Here is a 19,739-nt window from a genome sequence, read left to right on the forward strand (position 1 = left end):
AATTAGGTTAATTTAATAATATATACCTATTAAGTTTGCCACAAAATTTAGAACACCCAGAAGGAAACGTCGGAGACCCTATGAAATATATAGCTGTCATACAAATTAAACAATCGGAAACAAGTTCATTTGACGAGATATCTGCACGAAATTTTGAATGAATCATTAGGAATTAGATTAGGAATCTCCGAAGAAATTATCAGGATCGTATCTGTATAGCATATAGCTATCATACAAACTAATATCTAAAGCAATAATGAAATCTCCGAAGAAATTGTTCAGATCAAATCACTATAGCATATTGCTGTCATACAATTACGCCACGCCCACAAAATGTATTTAAACGAAAACCCATAAAGTGCCATAACTAAGCTCCAAAGTAAGATACAAAGCTGTAATTAGGTACAGGAAATCGCAGTAAGGGTCACCAGTGGGCTAAAAACGTTTAAAAGTGGGCGTGGTTACGGCCCTTAATTTGTTGAATGTATATATCTCACACACATCTAAAGCTAAGTCAACAAACGTACCGAGAAAGTCTTTCTAGCCACTATTTATACGTTGTGAAAATGGGCGAAGGCAGATGATCATTAAATTTTACATCCAATTTGACACGAAAGAATTTTAGAGGAAACCGTTATTAAAATTGGACAAAGGGCGTGGAACCGCCCACTTTAAAGAGAAATTCCACAGCTCAGGATTTCAACAATGTTTGATTATGTACGTTGGTGAAATCGAAGTACGATCCCGTCTAACATACTTCCCAAAAATCGCAATTTTTAATTCCAGATACTGAACATGTGGACCACCTTGCCCATCTCTGACTATTTACGGAAAATATCGATTAAACTGTGGGCTTTATTACTGAAATGCAGAAATACTCGTTTCCTGATGCCAATATGCCTTTGCATCAAAAATTTATAAAATCAGGTCAAAATTACCACTAATCCCCATATTCCTTATATAAGGATTTTCAACTTTCCGGTTCACTTTATACAATATATCTCGGCCAATATGTGAGATATCTTAGTCAAACTGAGAGAGTATCTTTTGCATAAATTGATATGATGCGATTTAAAAAAAAATTAATGAAATCGGGTCAATACTACCCCTAGACCCATATAACTAATATAAGGATTTCAAACTTCCGGTTGGCTTTATACTGTATATATCGGTCAATATGTAAGATATCTTAAAAAAATTAAGTGAACGCAAAATACTGGTCCACCCACCCCAGCTCCCATATACTACATATAATGATTTTCATTTTTTTAGTAGACTTTATGGCCAAAAATGGTTTGTGAGTTATCTTCAGAAAATCGCAACCCTATCCTGAACTGAAAATAATGCACGATATCTCAGTATCATTATATGACGGCTGCACCCTGTATTTATAGCTGTAATTTATTTTTATCACGAATAAAATGAGTGAAAACTATGAAAATTTATTATTTTTGAAATATGAAATAATTGTAATTTATTTTGCATGGTTCCCACGTCTTGTCCAAGCAATGATTTATTCACCTTTGCCATTCGCCTTGTCCTACCCTACCAACGCACGTTTAGGCTCCTGTTGTGCTTAACTGCTCATTACAGCGCTATCAAAGGTATGCCTATATATACATACCTATACATATAATATGTATATATAACAGAGGAGAAATTATAATCATTCTCAACCGCACACGGTGGCAATGAATCTTCGCATTCATTATTGCTTTGTAACCCCCTTTGTTTTAGCTGCGCATCCTCATTACATTACGCCATACAATACGCTCTGCGCTTTGTCGCTCACTTTATGCCAGCAAGGTCGACTATATATTATATATACAAGTATATATATATACATATATTATATATATATATACAAGTATATATATATACATATATTATATATATATATACATATATTATATATACATATACTATATGTATATGTTTGGCCATTTTCATTTTGTTTGGATCGCAAGCTTTGTTTTCAGCGTCGGGAAAAGTGCATTCAGCAGGCAGGTGAAAACAGTGGCCTCAACATTACAGCATACACACATATTGTGTGACTGCACCGCCTTTTCTTTGCTGAAATTGCATTTGTTTGTGAAAAAATTAAGTGTCGTTGAGGTCAAAATGCCCACAAGCGCTGAATTTGTGAATTATTTGACCACCGGCCAGCTTAAAACCGCTGTGCAAATTTAACAGATTGGAGCTACACCCATACATAAGTAAATACAATTGTGTTGCTGCAGTTATGTTTAATAAAAGCATAATCATATACGAGTATTTATGTTCATATACTCTATGTATTGTATGCACCATATATTTATTTATGTAAAACAAATTGTGATTTGCGGAAATTTGTCAAAAGCTTTCAAAACGAAAAATTACTTTTTTCTCAAACAGACAACTTACAATTAGAAGCATACATTTAGGATGAACCAACAGTTGTTGTTGTTATAGTCATATCTATTTCATTTTTTGTTTAATATTCAGTCAAAGTTCTTTTGAAAAATAGATACTTTTGAAATGAAGTGGTCGTAAATAGTGTTGACTGAGCTTTTAGAATCTTACAAGTTTTTGATAGTCGTGACAGAAAAATTTGAACGGCATCAAAATGCAAAAGCCCAAAGACTCGGAGGAAAACGATCCATCAAATGCAGTCGAATCACAGCAATCCCTATATGACAATTTGGAGAATAGTCTACTTTTAGGCTGAAAAGCTAAACTTTACCAAGTATACATTACTGAAAGGATGGTTATGTTCTCGCAAAATCCAAATCCGAGATATATAAAAGGAGTTTTTCTTTAGAAATATCTAAATTTTATACTTAATATAGTTTCTGCACTTTGGATATTTTGCCTAAACAATTTGAGTCAACTGATCAAGATCACAATAATTAATATCTTAGTCAAAATTCTTACATTTATATGGTCCTTTGAAATCAGAACTTAATACCAATTAATCAACGCATTTACGCAACAGTCATTCAAAATTCGACATTCGACTTAAGAAAGTATTTGGTAGGATTGGCAGAGAATCATGACTATGATCGGGGAGAAGTCGGCCAAATTCTTCATTCGGATACGTACAATTGGACTCTCTAAACGGAAGCAAACCCGTATAGCGGCCAATTTTGGCCAATAGGAGAGGAAAAGTGTTCCATCAGAACAACGACAGGCCACACGCATTAAAAATGACTCCCCATAAGCTCCGGAAGCTTGGTTGAGAAGTTCTTAGGCTTCCACCTTAAAGTACAGACACGGCACCAAGTGATTAATCAATACCTGTTCTTGTCAAAATAGTGCTGTCAGAAGTCTTAGGAATGGAACGATTGCTAAATCAGGAAAAAGTTCTATGATCAGATGAGATGAAACCTGTTTGTGTTAGCTTCGACTAGTAAAGATTTATACTCGACAGCTAAAATATAAATTTAAACATGTCAACTTCAATTTTCAGGTGATATATTCGGTAGTATTACTCAAATACTTAAATATTCAAATTCTCAATAAGTTTCCAAATACTTTTTGCACCCATCCATCATATAAAATGAGTTGTAAACGTGTGAGTTTTTACCGTTATTGCAAATAATATCGCATACAATTGGAAAATTGTTGCCGCAGTTGCTGCTGATCGTGGCAATGACGAGTTGCACTGGCAGCGCGATAAATCATATATGAAGATATATAATATATACATAGGTATATACATGAGTGTATGATAAGAGTTTGATCGTGCAACGCTGTGTGTACATTGACAATGTGGAACAGCGGGATACAAATTGCTGACGTCGATCCATTATTCCACACATACAATAGCAAAATTATGTATGCTAATACATATGTGTGTAATTCTGAACATATACATTTGAGTACATGCATATATGTAGATAAATTTAAACATATCTATATATATATATATATATACATATATATGCATATAATACATACACAGCGATCATTGCCACATAAAATGTGATTTTTTTATTTTTTATTTATTTTTTCCGCTCTTTTGTCGTTGTTGTAGCATCTTAAATCACAATATTAACGACACAACAATAACGACAGTAATAAATGTTTATTTAATTTAATATGTATTCACTTGTTCAGCGCGTATGACGACAAACAGTCAAATTATATTGCACTAACACATACACAAGCACATGGATACATATATATACAATATATACACGAGTACATAAATGAGTTCTTTGCAAGTTTTGCACGTTGAGGCTGTAGGAGCGCTCATTTTTGCACTAAAACGGCAAAAAAAAATATACTTTTATTATTTTGAAGCTTTTTTAAAGCTACTTGAAAATTTTACCAAAATGAATTTGCACAATTGCTTGCATATTTTAGGTTTGTCACGTTCAAAAATTACAAAGTGAAATATAAATTTACAATGTTTATGCCGTTATTCAGAAATTGTTTAAACATTTTTGACATTGCTTCATAATAAAGCATTAAAGCCCTACTAGATTCCTTTTAAAAAAAAACTTTTTTGAATTACAAAAATGATGAAACGGGAATGTTCTGAAAATATTTAATTCTCCTAAAAAACTTAATAGAATCCTAAAAAACATAAAGATGCATTATATCTTTTTTTCAATGAAATTTGTTTAAATATTGGGAGCATAGTCGGCACGAATCTTTCGCTGACTTTGGATTTATAAATTCTAAATTAGTTTCCACGTAAAATTCTCAACTACACGTCAAAATAATAATTTTACTGAAAAGTTTTAACAAGTCTCCGAATAATAATTTTTTTTGGATACCCGAGGAAAAAATTTACAAATAATTGTGAGAATGTGGTCGAGTCGCGGTAAGCCGGCGTAAACGGTAAACAAGCCAGGATTGACAGTCAGAGACGTTTTGTGAGTAATCGGGCAAACTCTTAATTCGGACCTGTACATTTGGACTGTCTGAAGGAGCGGCCAGTTTTGGCCAATAAGAGACGAATTGTGTTCAATAAAATCAATGCCAGGCCACACACATCGACTGTGATTCGCCAAAACTCCTGGAGATTGCTTCTAATTTTTAATGCCTGTACTTTTTATTGTAGTTTTTCAAGTAAAGTTAAAATTAAGCATACTTAATCGCAAACGTTTTCACTCCAACAAATATGTTGTATATAAATATTATTGGATCTCTTTTAGTTTATATTGAAATTTAGATATACGAGACTATAACGGATGCCAGAATTTATAATATATTAAAAATATATTTGTAATGCACGCTATCTGTTAAAGGGTTTGTGACTTTTGTAATGGATAAAACGGAGACAGAACTAGTACTACGAAGTCGCAATGTGTTTATGTATGTTTATGTAAGAATTTTGCAGGTATTTCTCAAGCAATGATTACATAATCTTCACAAAACGTTCGCATATGTGCATACATATCTACTCATAAAAGCACACTCATCACATAACTTGAAATTATCCAAGTAGATCATCATCCTCCCACAGATTTATTATGTAATTTTACGAGTTAATAGCAATTATGGAAAAGTTAAAGAAATTAAATGGACATACATGTAGGGCAACAACAAAAGCCGACACTTAAACCAATTATAATTCGTGTGCATAAACAGTTATGACAACGAGTCGCACAATCGCTAACAACAACAAGAACAACAAAAACTAGAACTAAGTAAATAACGACATACTAACTATTGAGCCAGTACTAAATGAGCAATTCTTTCATTCTTTAGTCCACCGCTCCGCACGTATGTGTATGTGTTTGTGTGTGTGTCTCTATATATGCGAATATCTGGAAAACATGGAAAATACCTACAGAAACACGTTTCATTTAGTTACAACTGGATCCAACCGGTAAAATTAGACCGAAAGTGAAACCGACTTTGAAATCAAACAAAAAAGGTTAAGTCCATTGGTTAAGTCCAAACAAAAAAAAAAAATTAAAGAAACTGTTACTTCGAGAGGAATAAACTGCTGCAACACACGCTCTTCATCACCTTCAGACCGTAGCTTGAAGTAATTAAAAATGTGGATAAGCTTAATGAAAAGGTCTAAGAAATGTATTTACTCATGTTATACTCTCGGTATTTGTCGGTGTAGAATAAATTGACCTTAGGTACGACAGATGTCGAGATAAAAGAGATGCAAGAAGAATATTTGTATGTCTTCTAAATGTAACACATTTAATTAGTCTTCGAAGGTAATATATCTGTACATACATATACAAGGTGCGTTCCAAAGTAAACAGGACATTAAAAATAAGACAGAGCAAATGGTTTCATGGGCAAAATCAATTAATTTTATTCAAAATAGTCTCATTCTGCTTTAATACAGCTTTTTGCATGGTCCAAAAGCATGTCGAACAAGTGTTTTAGCTCGTTGCCCAGTATGGCCGCCAGTATGCCGGTGTAAGCCTTCTGAATGACCTCCACGTCTGCATAACGCTTTCCTTTCATCGGCAAATGCATTTTTCCGAAAAGGTAGAAGTCGCACGGTGTCATATCAGGTGAATACGGGGAGTGGTTGATTGTCAAAATGTGATTTTTGGTCAAGTAATCGACCACAAGCGTCGATCGATGAGACGACGCATTATCGTGCAACAAACGCCAATTTCCATCTTCGCGATATTCGGGCCGAACACGTCGAATACGGCGCACCAAACGCTTCAAAATTTCAAGGTAGAATACCGCATTAACGTTTTGGCCGGGCGGAACAAATCCTTTGTGGACAATACCCTTGGAATTATAAAAACAAATCAGCATTGTCTTCACTTTTGACTTCTCCAGGCGCGATTTTTGGCCCACATGTTCATTGTCATTTATGTCCTCACGACCACTTTGAAAACGTTGAAACCAATCGTGCACTCTGCTACGGGATAGGCAATCATCGCCATAAACTTGTTTCATCAATTGAAACGTTTCGGTAAAAGTTTTACCAATTTTAAAACAAAATTTAATGTTGGCAGTTTGTTAGAAGCTCATTTTCGCACCGAAGACAAAAACATACTGACACTTAACACGCAATAACTTCACTTACAATAGATGAAATGTCATGAAATTTTTACTGGAAGTCGATAAAGGATAGCAGATTCTAACGCACTAGTCGACATATAGATGGCGCCAGTAGAGTTTAATTTGTTACTTTTTTACAGTTTACTTTGAAACGCACCTTGTACAAGTATATACAGTGCAAGTGGAATAGAATAGAATTTAGTGAATACCTAACCGGAGCTGATCTAGATTGTTACACGGACATAAGCTATCACTTCAAAATATAGAGGGGCGTCGGGAGCACAAAGCTAGTTAATGGACTTTGATAATAAGACGAGATTTTTCTCTGAGAAGTTTCTGCGGATTGCAATTTCCACATCCAATTCTCGAAACCGTCGGCTCTCAAAACCTAACCACCCAATGTCCATTTAAAATAATAAATAAATTTTATACTGAGTTTTTTTATATACATATATGTATTATATATAAACTATATGCATACATATGTATATAGATCATTGGCACGGCCATCTCTGCTAAAGATTTGGCCGAGCTAACCTGTGGAGGATCCTCATTAATGCCTCTAGCTTAGAAAAAAATTTTGGATGTGTGAGATAAAATCCGGAAATCATAGCTAGTGGTGTTCTTTATTTTCATTATATAATAAGTACCTTAATATGATACTTCTGTATACAGGTGTGTGTGTCTCTCTTCTAGAAATATACAACTCCCACCCAAGCATGTGCATCATTAATTTTATTACACAACCCAAAGTTTGACGCTTCAGTCCACAACAAAGCGGATAATTCATTGCAAAAATTACACAATTTATCTTATTTACGAGTTAATTTTTTTATTTTTTATTATATAGAAAAGGGAGGCATTCTATAGGCAATTTGTACAAAAAGCACAATTTACATATCGTTTTCAATAGAATCGTTTACAGTGGCAATAGTTAAATATACATACATATTTCGTAGTTTTTTTGTTTTTCAAATTTTGTTGTTACCAAATATTAGCAACTATGTTAGTGGCAACTCGTTAAATGCAACCGCAAACGAATGAAGCTTACAGATGTGGCTACATAAGTAAGTATTGAAATTCATAAACCTATTATTTTATATATGTATAAGTAGCTAACTATATTAGCAAATATTTGCAGTCACACTGGATGTAGCAACAAAAGGAGGAATCTAGAAACTGAAGTCTACATGTATATAAATATAAAGTTTAGTAAATTCGTAGAAACCAATTCGTCAGTTTGTTGCACTCAATTCGAATTTGAAGGTATATAAGAATTATACTAACGCTGCATCTCCACAGCTGGGTTGCAAATAATGCGTTAAAAAATAATTGAATTAACATTTGAATTAAAAAAAAAAGTTTACTCCCGTATTTGGGATTACAAAATAATAATAAATCCCGCATACGGGATTAAAAAAACAAGACTTAAAAATTAAAAAAAAAATTGAATCCCATAAAGACAATGTTTAATTCCAACTACCGAATTGAAAAATAAAAAAATAAAAATTTTAATCTCAAACTAGGATTTAAAAAAATAATTTGCTTTAAATTTAACCTCGGGATCCCAACATCAGGGCTAAAAATTAGATTTTCATTTTTTAATCCAAAATGTTTGGGATTAGAAATTAAAAATTAAAAAGATTATTTGATTAAAATTAATATTAAGAACGCGAAAACATTACCCGACACGGGATTAAAAAATAAAAATTAAATTTTTTAATTAAAACATTCGCAACCCTGCTCCACAAATTTGTGTGCAAATAAAAACAGCTCTGTCAAACCACCCAATTGACAGTTCATTGTTAGCAATAATAGACATATATTTAGACATCAATTGCTAAACATCAGCAATATGCAGGATCCATTGGCAATAATGCTATCAATTCAGATTTTTAATTGCCTGTAATTAATCATCGTTTTGCTAGTTCTTTCTAGCCATGTTGTTTGGTATAAGCCATTTTCAAGTCATATTAAGATTACTTAATAGAAAAAAAAAACACATTTTATGAAGATTTTTTTTTTTTTTTGGTTTTTATCGTTCAGTTTATATGGCAACTATAGTGGTCCGATATGAACAATTACTTCAGAAATTGTACCGTTGCTTTGGACAATCACTCATGCCGAATTTCATGAATCTCGTCATCGTCGATATCTCGTCAAATAAAAACAACCTACAAGGACTTGGTTTTGATCGGGAAGTTCGTATAGCAGCTTTATTCTATAGTGGTCCGATTTCGGCGATTTCGACAAAAGAGCAGCTCCTTGGGGAGAAAATAATGCGTTATATTTCAAAAACTGCGGGACTAGTTCGCATATGTAAGGACGAGCAAACGGGCATCGACTCAGTTCGTCACGCCGATCATTTATATGCACGAGTACCTTATATGGTCTCCGATCTTCCTATTCAAGGTATAAAAAGTACTCAATATTTTTGGTACAGGTAAAAAACAGGATTTAACTCTTATACAAGCATAATTACCATAACTGTTTATATTTGTTATATAATTCTAATTATTAATTAAGTTTAAATTGTTGGGAAGGTCATTTTAAACTTTTTTGGTAGATTCAAATCGGTGTTATTATACTAACATTTATTTATATACTTGTAGATCAACTTTTTACTTCCGAATAATAATTTCGTGTCGCGATGCCAGTCGGCATTTTTGTTTAGTTTTTCATCGCATTAAAGACAATATGGCTAATCGAACATCGTTCATATCCTGTTAAGTGTGTAAGGCTTACTATGTAACTATTGATTTTATTTCTAATGTAGAAATAATGAGAAAACGGTTGGGTAAAAAGGGAGAGATGATAGCAGTGTATAAAAATTATATTAATTTTCTTATAAAATCAAGGTATGCTTACTGATCCTGAGAGCGATGACGAAAAAGTCTTAACTAAAATATTCAGTAACGACTTAAAAAATCATGAGGTATTGTATATTCAATCAAAAGTAAATATAATATAAAAGTGAGAGTACAGCAAAAAATCAGAGGAAGTTATTGTTTGTTACCCCAATAATGTACAATGACAGCTTATAATGCATAACAGAATTTAATTTTCAACTAAATCGTGTTATAATAATATCCATAATTCATTAAATAAGTACAAGTATAACGGAAATTCAATACTATAAATTATTGAAACATTTACAATATTTAGTTCCGCACTATTGGATTTTAACGCAACTACATGTTAGCAGCCCATTTCAAATTATTCAACCACAGAAGTACATATGTATGTACTTGCTATAATTTTGTATTCGTATAAATATAAATATAAATAAACGATTCGTTTGAACAAGTGATTGGGTAAATAGTAAACGTGGTCATATGTTAATATAGAAAATTATTAGAATATCAAATAGCGAGTAATTAAAGTGAATAAACAAATAAAATAAATATGTGTCGATATGGAAACGCTTATAAAACACACGAGCATTTAGTTAACGCTAAATATAAAATTTTAAAAACTACAGACTATCGAGGAATTATCACATATGTATATTATATTTGCGGTTTCGATTCGTCATCTCCTTTGCTCTTTTGGGGAAAAAATTATATGCGAGCAAATACCAATTTATTTAATTGAATTAAAAACTAGAAAATATTTTGATAGCGTACATTTAGTGCTTGCTATGCTATAACTGATTGATTATGACAATCCAATGAAAGTATGTCAGTTGTTTGTTCGATTCGCCACTCTCCAAGTTTAATAAATCGGAGGCAGCTATTGGTTGTCACTGTCGAGTCTTCTTTTAATATTATTTACACTTACATTTTATTATTATTTACAGCGAGATAGAAAATCATATTTTATTTATTTAATTATCTTAAAAGTGTTTACTACAAATTTAGGATTGGTATGTTAGCATATAAAGTTAAGGGCACATGAAGGGTGAAATTTAGAAAAAAAAATTTTTTTTATTTGTTGCATATTTCAATACCTTTAAAAATACCAAACTAAAATTCTGAAGGAATAATATCAAATATTTTTCGAGTTACGGGCTTGTAAAATGCAATCACCTTTATCAGTTTATCTTTAAACGCAATTTTCTCGAAACTACATTTTTCGAATTTGCAGCTTTGATTATATGGAAATAAATGAACCGATCACTATCAAAATTTTTCTGCATGTTCTGTATATAGTTCTCCAAACAATGACCTACTAGCTTTTTTAAATGATCAAAAATGGAATTCTGACAGGCCAAAAAATATCAAAAATGATAAATTTAAAAAATCAAAGCTTAATAAAATACCGAATACTTTCATTTCGACTAAAGAAAAAACACCAACACTAGAAACTCTCGAAACACTCAATGAGCACCACACTAAACCTCTGAAAGCTCCCTGGATTACGTAGTATATGTTTGAGTGTCTATATGTAGATTTAATGATAAACAATTTGAAAACACAATCAAGTGCACATTTCCACTGAAACAGTGTCAACTTTTATTCACATTTACATTCTGCACTTAACTACACTACAATACACTCCGCCCCACTTCATACTCGGCCGGTGTTCGCCGTTTTACCCGAGGTGGGGTACAAAATGCTTTGGCATTTAGCGTTAATCACAAATAGCTCATTCGCCTAGTCAATTCCAATTGTGTATAAATCTCTTTTTTGCACAATTTTATCTACTCATCAAACAGCTACATAAAAATGTGCAACAACAACAACAACTAGTACGATTGGCTAATTCATTGTCATTTGATTTGATTTTTATTGACTTATAATTTCATTAGAGGCAGACGAGGAGACAAAACAACGGAATTATTTCAGTTCGAAAAAAGTATATAGAAACAAATATGGCAGGGCTAAGTTCGGGTGTAACCGAACATTTCATACTCTTACAGCTTGCCAGAAAAGTTGGGGAAATACCTTATGCACAACGATACATTGTTATTGAAAAAAACAACGCTCTCTCAATTTTATGAAGATAACTCTCGAGATATGGGTTTTCACCGAAATATGGGCGGTGTCACGCCCATAGTCCAAATTTGACACCTAATATAAAGCCCTCTCATACCATCTCGGTTGTAAAATTGTATGGCTCTGACGTGTTTAGTTATAGATTTATCGCACTTTTAGTAGTTTTTATCAAAACCGTTATATGGGGAGTGGACGGGGTTATCATCCGATTTCACCTATTTTCACACTATCGTAAAATAGGTTGAAATTATTTGTCCTTTGCAAATTTGGATGATAAAGCTATATTATTGGCTAAGAAGTTATATACATTAAACTTATTGTGCCCTATATCTACCTCTATCAGTTTCAGGTGATACGAACAACCGTTATTCGAAAAAAACTATTATACTCTGTAGCAACATGTTGCAAAAGTATAAAAAAGCATGAATAAAAACAACAATAAATAAATAGTCTAATTGCGAGTCATCGGCGCCGCGCTGGGTGCCTGCTGCTGCTGACGTTTGATCGTAAAACAAATCTCGCTTTTTCAAAATGTCCAGTATTTTCCAGTTTTGGTTTCAGTAGCGCTCACTTTTCCATGTCTAATTACTTTTATTATTGTATTTTTGTATTTACTTATCTTTCGCCTTGCAAACATAAAGGGGCAGTCAGTGGAACTAAAATCGTATTGTGGCGTCAGTTTGTATGTCTGTATGTGGGTGTGTGTGTGGGCAATTAAATCCCGACGTTCCAGACATGATTCGTCATTCGTTTGTATTTTCGCAGACTTTGATAAGGAAATGGGCTTTGATGACGTCAAATGTGTAGCAGCAGCGCCAAAACACCAGATATTTTATGTAATATAATACATATTTTTACTAATCAACATACATATGTACCTATATGCATACTTTAAAAATATATTAAAAAATTATTGTTTTAACAAAACAAAACGTTAACTTCAGATGCACCGAAGAAATAACACACCCTTTACAATTACAAAAGATTCCTTACAAGAACTTTGATCGGTTAGTCTGTATGGCAGCTATGTACAAGTATGTATATGCTATACTGACTCGATCTGAACAATTTCTTCGGAGATTTCACCGTTAGCTTGGACATTAACCCAAGCCAAATTTGGTGAAGAGAAATGAAAAAATTTCCCATAGAAACACTTGATTCCGGTCGTTCAGTCTGGATGACAGACAGACGGATATACTAAGCCGACTCATTATTATACATACTAAATTATAGCAATATTCATAAATATTTTTTATCATCCAGGTCTAATTAAGTGCCTTGAGTTCCTTTTGATGCTGGGCTATTTAAAAATATACCTTAGTCTAAATCCCTCCGAAAAAAAATTGCGTAAAGCTTTATTAGGAGAGTATTACGCATTTGTTAGACAAAAAATTTACAAAACCATTTTGAATAATAGTGTTAATCTATATAGCTAACACTCTAAGAACGTAAAACGAAGTGTTGGGCATATCGTTCGTGACAAATTGGGTATGCGAAAGTTCTGTGCAAGGTACGTGCCTAAGAAACTAACATTCGTCCGACTGAAAGCGTTAAAAAGTCAATGAAAAGTATGACAAAATCGCTACGAATAACTGCCACAACTGTGCGGTTGGTGGTTGGAATGAAATCACCAAGACTAAAGCGTACTTTGAAACGAAAAGGCAAAAGACAAGAAGATATGGAAGATTGCTATATATTCCTTGATTATAAAAATTGGCTTTTGTCATCATGCAGCGCGAGAATAATCAAAGAAAATATTGGCGATCAAAAAAAAAACAAACAAGGATTAGTAATCAGCACTAATAAGGATAATCCATATTAAGCAAGAGAACTAAGTTTCCTTTTTTACATTAAGAGGATAAAAAATGGGTGAATGCATTCTTTTTGTATCTCACACCTCTTATTGTAATCCCTGCAAATCTTTTTTTTTTTTTATAGTACACCTTCAATAAATGAATGCAACTTCCTGCAAAACAGCATAATGAGTTCAATTCTTTACAGATGTGTTGGTATATAATCAATGATACGGATAATTTTCCAAAATTCCACAAAAGGTATAAAAAGTTCTTTTTTCAGCAAACCACCAACGGATGTTGCATCATCACCGGCGTAAAAGCAATTCTTATGCAACAACTATTCTGTGACTGTTGGAGATTGATGAGCCATATTGTTAGATTTATTTAGTATTCACCTACTTTAAGTACCTGCTCTCTAATGGATATTTGGTTGGACGGTGCCAATTTCTGATTAATGGTTTTGTGCCGCATTAACACTGTAATTCTAATAAATTTCACGGTTAAATGGCAGAGACACGAAAATCATTTCAAGGTTGAAAAGTCATTAATGAGCTCGCCACAAATGCACTCGACCAGCCGAACGGCTGAAATGAGCGCTGACAATTGTATGTGTACTGGAGGAACAAATGAGGCAAAAAATAAAAAAAAACACAGAACAAAACTAAGAGAGGAATGACAATTAAACAAAATTAGCAACTTTGATGTGCTGCTAAACAAATTCACAAAAACAACACTGAAGACTAAAAGGTATTTTTTGAGCACAGAAGTGGCACACGAGCATGTGCATGTGGTCATATGGATACCAGCCAATAATTAGTCAAGCACGAAGCGTCCTAATGACACCGATTCCGGTTTAGAACGGAGGGTATTTGTACAAACTCAAGGGGTGGAAATTGCCTGGAAGTCGCTTCCAATCGACAATGCGTATGTATATATGTATTCGTTTAAGCGCATATGACACAAAGTGGCAGCATGGCTTCCAATTCGGGTTATATAATTTCACATTTACGGCACTTCCAGTAAAGGAAGATAAACCAAAATTTTTACTTGGTCAAAAGGGAAACGTGAAATTTGGTTAAAACGAGATTTGAGAGAAAAGCTCACGAAAGCTCAGCAGGGTTGCTGTTCGAGTGTGAGTTTTACTTGTATAAACTATATATATGATATATATATGATGAGAATAAAATTGTATTATTTATAATAATATAAAATAAATAAATCCCCAAATTTACTAAAAAATATTATAACTTCTAGTACACGAGCTTTTATCAATTCACATTAAATCTGACAATTTTAAGCGTGAAAATGGGCTTACGGCTGTTTTGCTTTGTTTACTTTTACTTAATAAATCTGTTTTGATACATTATTTTATAGATTTATATTATATAATATTTTATTACATTGTATTTGTTTGTTGTTAAATGAATAAATTTTTAACCAGAAGTGAGCATGATTCACTTTCATATTTATTTCTTTACGTTATCAGCAGTAAAGCAGCTTTCTGGTTGGAATATATTAAATGGTTTGTATGAGTTAGAACGTTTTACATCTTTGCAAACAAAAAAAACCCCGCTAACTTCGGTTGCATCTATAAAACTCTTCCCGAATGCAAAAATTCCATACAAGAACATTATATTGATCGGTCAGTTTGTATTTCAGCTACATACATATATGCTATAGTGGTTCGATATGAAGTCCTTGCTAAATTCGTAAACATATCTCGTCAAAGCAACAAATTTTCCATAAATAAGGGTAAAATTCAGTATAAATTAAAGAAACACGCACATTAAATAGTTGAATTACTTCTATTGAACTTTAAATGCAAATATCTCAAAAATCATAACGGCAACTAAATGTATATTTTTTCTTAGTTTGGAGAACCTTCTCTATCTATACACACCCATTTTAACCGAGCTCGGGGGTTGCTATTCTAGAATTTACCCGATTAAATTGTATATTATATACGAATACAACTTGTTCCGTGAAAGTATCCCTTTGCGCGAGCAGGTAACAGAAAATTTTGGGGGTTTAAAATTAATATAATTAGGCAGGTAACAAGATATGCGCTCGAAATTTAATAGAAACAGGTTGAATTGCTTTAAAGATCTATTATAGCTCAAATCAATCCAGCTGCTATCGATCATCTGATTGGGAAATTGCTGACAGAGAAATGTCTGAGAGTAAACACAGCTACAGGGAACAAATAGAATTTGTTGCTAGGTATAATTTGATGCAAACAAAAGATGCCTGCAAGAAAAAAACTAGTTTTCACCGAAAAGAAGCATTAGCGATAGCAAGCACACATAATAGGTACCCTCAGTCAGCCAACTCCAACGGACTGCTGGTCAATAGATTGATAGGCTTAGCAGTAGCAACAACAACAACGCACAGCGCGAACACTTGCTCACACTTGCTTTTGAAATGCATTTTGAGGCGAATCAGAAAAACAAGATGCAGGAAGGAGAGAAACAAAAACAATGCAGAGTACGAAGAAAAAAAAACGAATGAACGAGCGCAGAAGCAGCGAGTGAGGGAGAAGAGCAACACAACAAAATAAACGAAATATATACGAAAGGTATACACAAAGAGAGCGTGAGCGCAAGAAAAGTTCACTGAGAAATAGGAAACTTTTCCTAGAACCACTTTCAATATTCAAGCTTACTGTGGATGCATTGTGACAGATTCTTGTACACCACCTGCACACCTCTCTGCACTTGTATATTGCATTTACCAAATGGTATTTAAAGCCGCCCACTCACGTGTGCAATAAATGCATAAAATTTGGCCCGAATGCGACCCCTCCCACCCACACTCCCATACACATAAACGTACAACTCTGAAGCTATCGATTCTTTGCACATTTTTCAAAACTCAGCTGCAACCGCTTTAGACACTGCACTAGAAGAATTAATTTGTCAGATTTTCCTTTTTTATGACTAATGCAATTCACACCCAATCGCCATACAAAAATACATTCAAATGTGTGTAAATTATACATCTCACTATCAGATGTTTCAGTCTCGTAAAATTGATCTGGTGTGTCACCCATATTGTAGTCTCGCTGCTGGTTAATTAAATTAAGTTAGTTGGGTTTCTAAGCGACACAAAAGGGCGTCGCCGCCAAGCTAAGCTCAGCTGCAGAACACATAACGATTATGGCCAGATCAGCACCTTAGCGACTCGAAACGACACAACAAACACATACGCATATAAAGCAAAATAAACAATACGAGTGTGACACCAGTAAATTTCTGTTAATTCCAACGAAAATGCCAAATAAACAACTTTTGAGCAGTCACATAATCATAATTAAGTGTATATTCTGCGCTTTTCGTTTCATTTGCTCATAATTATCATCGCGGAATTTGCTGTAGCAAATAAATATCCGAACATACATATTCACACCTAGCTGGCGCTCTCCACACACGGCTAACTAGGCTGTTTACACAGACTTTCTTTCAGCTTTTTGTAATCCAATCAGCGTTGCTGCAATTCACCAAGCACTTGCTGCCATACATGTTAACAATTGAAATCACTTAATCTTACACTGATTCTATTTGATTAATTACTTAAATTGATAATTAAAACGCGAACTCACCTCGAAATCCGACCTTAACGCCATATTCCAGAAAACACAAATGCCAATCAAAATGAAAATAAAGACGAGGGCTAATAAAACAAAATACCAGCGAGTAAAACGAAGTAACGAGTCGCGAATTGGAATAATACAGATAATCAACCCCTAGCGTGTAAAATTAACAACACAACGTGGAAACATACACGCCAGACAACGCTGGTAACTATATGCTCATTTGAGTATCAAATGGTTTTAAGCTTAGCTAAGATAGATGTGTTTTTAACTACAAACAATATTTTTATTTTTTTTGATGGGTTGCAATAACTATAAACTATTGCTACAATAATATTTATTATATATAAATTATAGCAATAATTATTTATTAATTAAATTGTATATTTAATTCATTTTATTTAATTACAGAAATTTTAAATTTTTCATGCATAGATGCGTAATAAGTAATAGTTACGTCGAAATTAGAACAGCAAAACATTTTCAAAAATTTTGTTTGAAGATTGTTTTTATCAGTCGTCTTCGGTCTTCTAGTGAATTCAGTACAAAAAGGCATATGGAAGACTTTTTAAAGTGTTTGCTATTGCACATCTATTGGCTTGTGCCAGTTTATTTAATTTATACGAGTTGTTTTTTCGCTTCTCGGTGTTCTCCAAGTGGCGAATAGAAGAGAGTTGCTATTATTGTAGATTTTGCCAGTCTATTTGGTTGATACTAGTGGTTTCTTCGACTTGCCACACTCTACATTTTTACCTATCATATTATAGATATTATGCTATTAGAAAAACGTGTATTTTCTATATGGCTATTATATGTCATAGTAGTATATAGGTTAAACATGTTTGAGAAATTCGGTAAAAAATAATTCTATCTGAGTCCCAAAGAAATAATGGCTAAAACATTGCCGGCCGATTTTTGTGTTTTCGGGCGTTTTGGCCGACTTTCACCGGGTGGCGAATTGCCGATTTGTCTCAAGTGTGTAATGCGTATCCATGTTTTATCCACTTGCCATGATATACATATGCCATGAAACTTAATATTATTATTAGCAGGATTCTAGTTGAGCTTATGGTAGTACTCTAAGAAAAATATAGAAATTTATTTGTTAGTCGCGTGATAACTCCTTTGGGTCCATGAAGTGCTTAAGACCTCTCTTTCGGAATCTGTGGTTGGGATTTTCGCAAGTAATGATTTAAAAGTAAGCAGAACTTTTCGCTGGAGTTATTGGTTATTATCTGGTCATCGAGCCCTTGCCGTGATCAGGTCATAATAAATGCAAAGAATTATATGTGTAAAAAGTTCTATACTCGTACTACATGAAATATGTCTTTATATGCCACTTAATAATTTAATTGTCTTTTGTAATTATTTATCAGATTATGCGCAATCTCAATTGAAATCCGGAAATTTTTATTAAAGGCACGTGCCGTGTTTCTCAGTACAGTCATCTGCATATTGCATTACTCATGACTCATGTCACTCATATAGCTTATAAAATACATATGCATATTTCTTATAAAATATTCTAAGCTTTTCTTATTTATCTTTTTAGATATGGAGTTACTTCAGACTTTTGATTTTCACTGTAAGGACACTTTTCTTTAGACTATCGCATGTTTTGTGGAGTTCTGACTACTGCATAACCTTAAAGTCATTGAATTTTAGAATAAAACTTTTAAACTTGTTAGGAGAAAAAGACGTTTAAGGCTAGGCTATATACATTATGTATGTGGATAACAAAAATTAATATTGGATACCATTACTGACAGTCTGAAAATGTATAATAAGATCTTCAACAAAAGAGTCTATGAAAGGTGTCTAAATGTTTTTTATTAGTTTATCAAAACTCTTACATACTTCACCATCAATGTGGGCGGAAACACGAATTCAGATTGCTGCACAAAAACAATTTAATTTCGTTTGGTTTAATTCAGTTATTAATTCAATTATATATGCTCCTCCCTATGAAAGTCTCCATATTCAGTCTATTTCATACTAAATTTAGTGTGATTCCTAGTGTTGGTCGTTACAAGAATAAACATTTAAATTTGTATTTTAATTGAAACATGACAGCGAACGAAATTCATAAAAAAGCGCCGAGTTATCTTACTAACTCAATTATGTCTTTACACACTGATAATCGCTGTCCATTTGAGTCGTTAAATTGGCAAGCGGCAATGTAATGTAACTCCTCCGTCAATTAGACTCTCGACTTGCCCGCCTACTTCATTAAAGTTGTTGACTTTTGCAAATTAACACAATGCAGTGAGACTTTGCTTTATTTTGCAGTATCAAATGTACAAGATATGTAGTAATGCTTGAATATATTATAATATTGTATATGGCAGTACTGCAGCAGTTGACAGCTAATTAAAAATGATCTGAAGCGTGATTGAAAGCGATTATATTCTATACTCCGTAGTTGTATATACATTTATA

The 19,739-nt window shown here is 33.2% G+C and overlaps 1 protein-coding gene across 5 annotated transcripts in view; it reads right to left on the reverse strand.

The window, feature by feature from the left end:
- Window positions 1-17,401, reverse strand: part of Atpalpha (sodium/potassium-transporting ATPase subunit alpha) — a 73,213-nt gene extending 55,812 nt beyond the window's left edge. For 3 of the 5 annotated variants that reach the window (XM_036358594.2, XM_036358593.2, XM_036358595.2), the window contains exon 1: window positions 17,310-17,389. In XM_036358594.2, the coding sequence (XP_036214487.1) occupies window positions 17,310-17,333 (24 nt within the window). In that variant the 5' untranslated portion in view covers window positions 17,334-17,389. Of the gene's footprint in view, window positions 1-17,309 lie in introns of all 5 variants that reach the window. The other 2 variants (XM_036358599.2, XM_036358592.2) reach the window with 2 other exon arrangements.
- Window positions 17,402-19,739: the final 2,338 nt, after the last annotated feature.

Source organism: Bactrocera oleae, chromosome 2 (genome assembly GCF_042242935.1).
Source record: "Bactrocera oleae isolate idBacOlea1 chromosome 2, idBacOlea1, whole genome shotgun sequence".
NCBI lineage: Eukaryota > Metazoa > Arthropoda > Insecta > Diptera > Tephritidae > Bactrocera > Bactrocera oleae.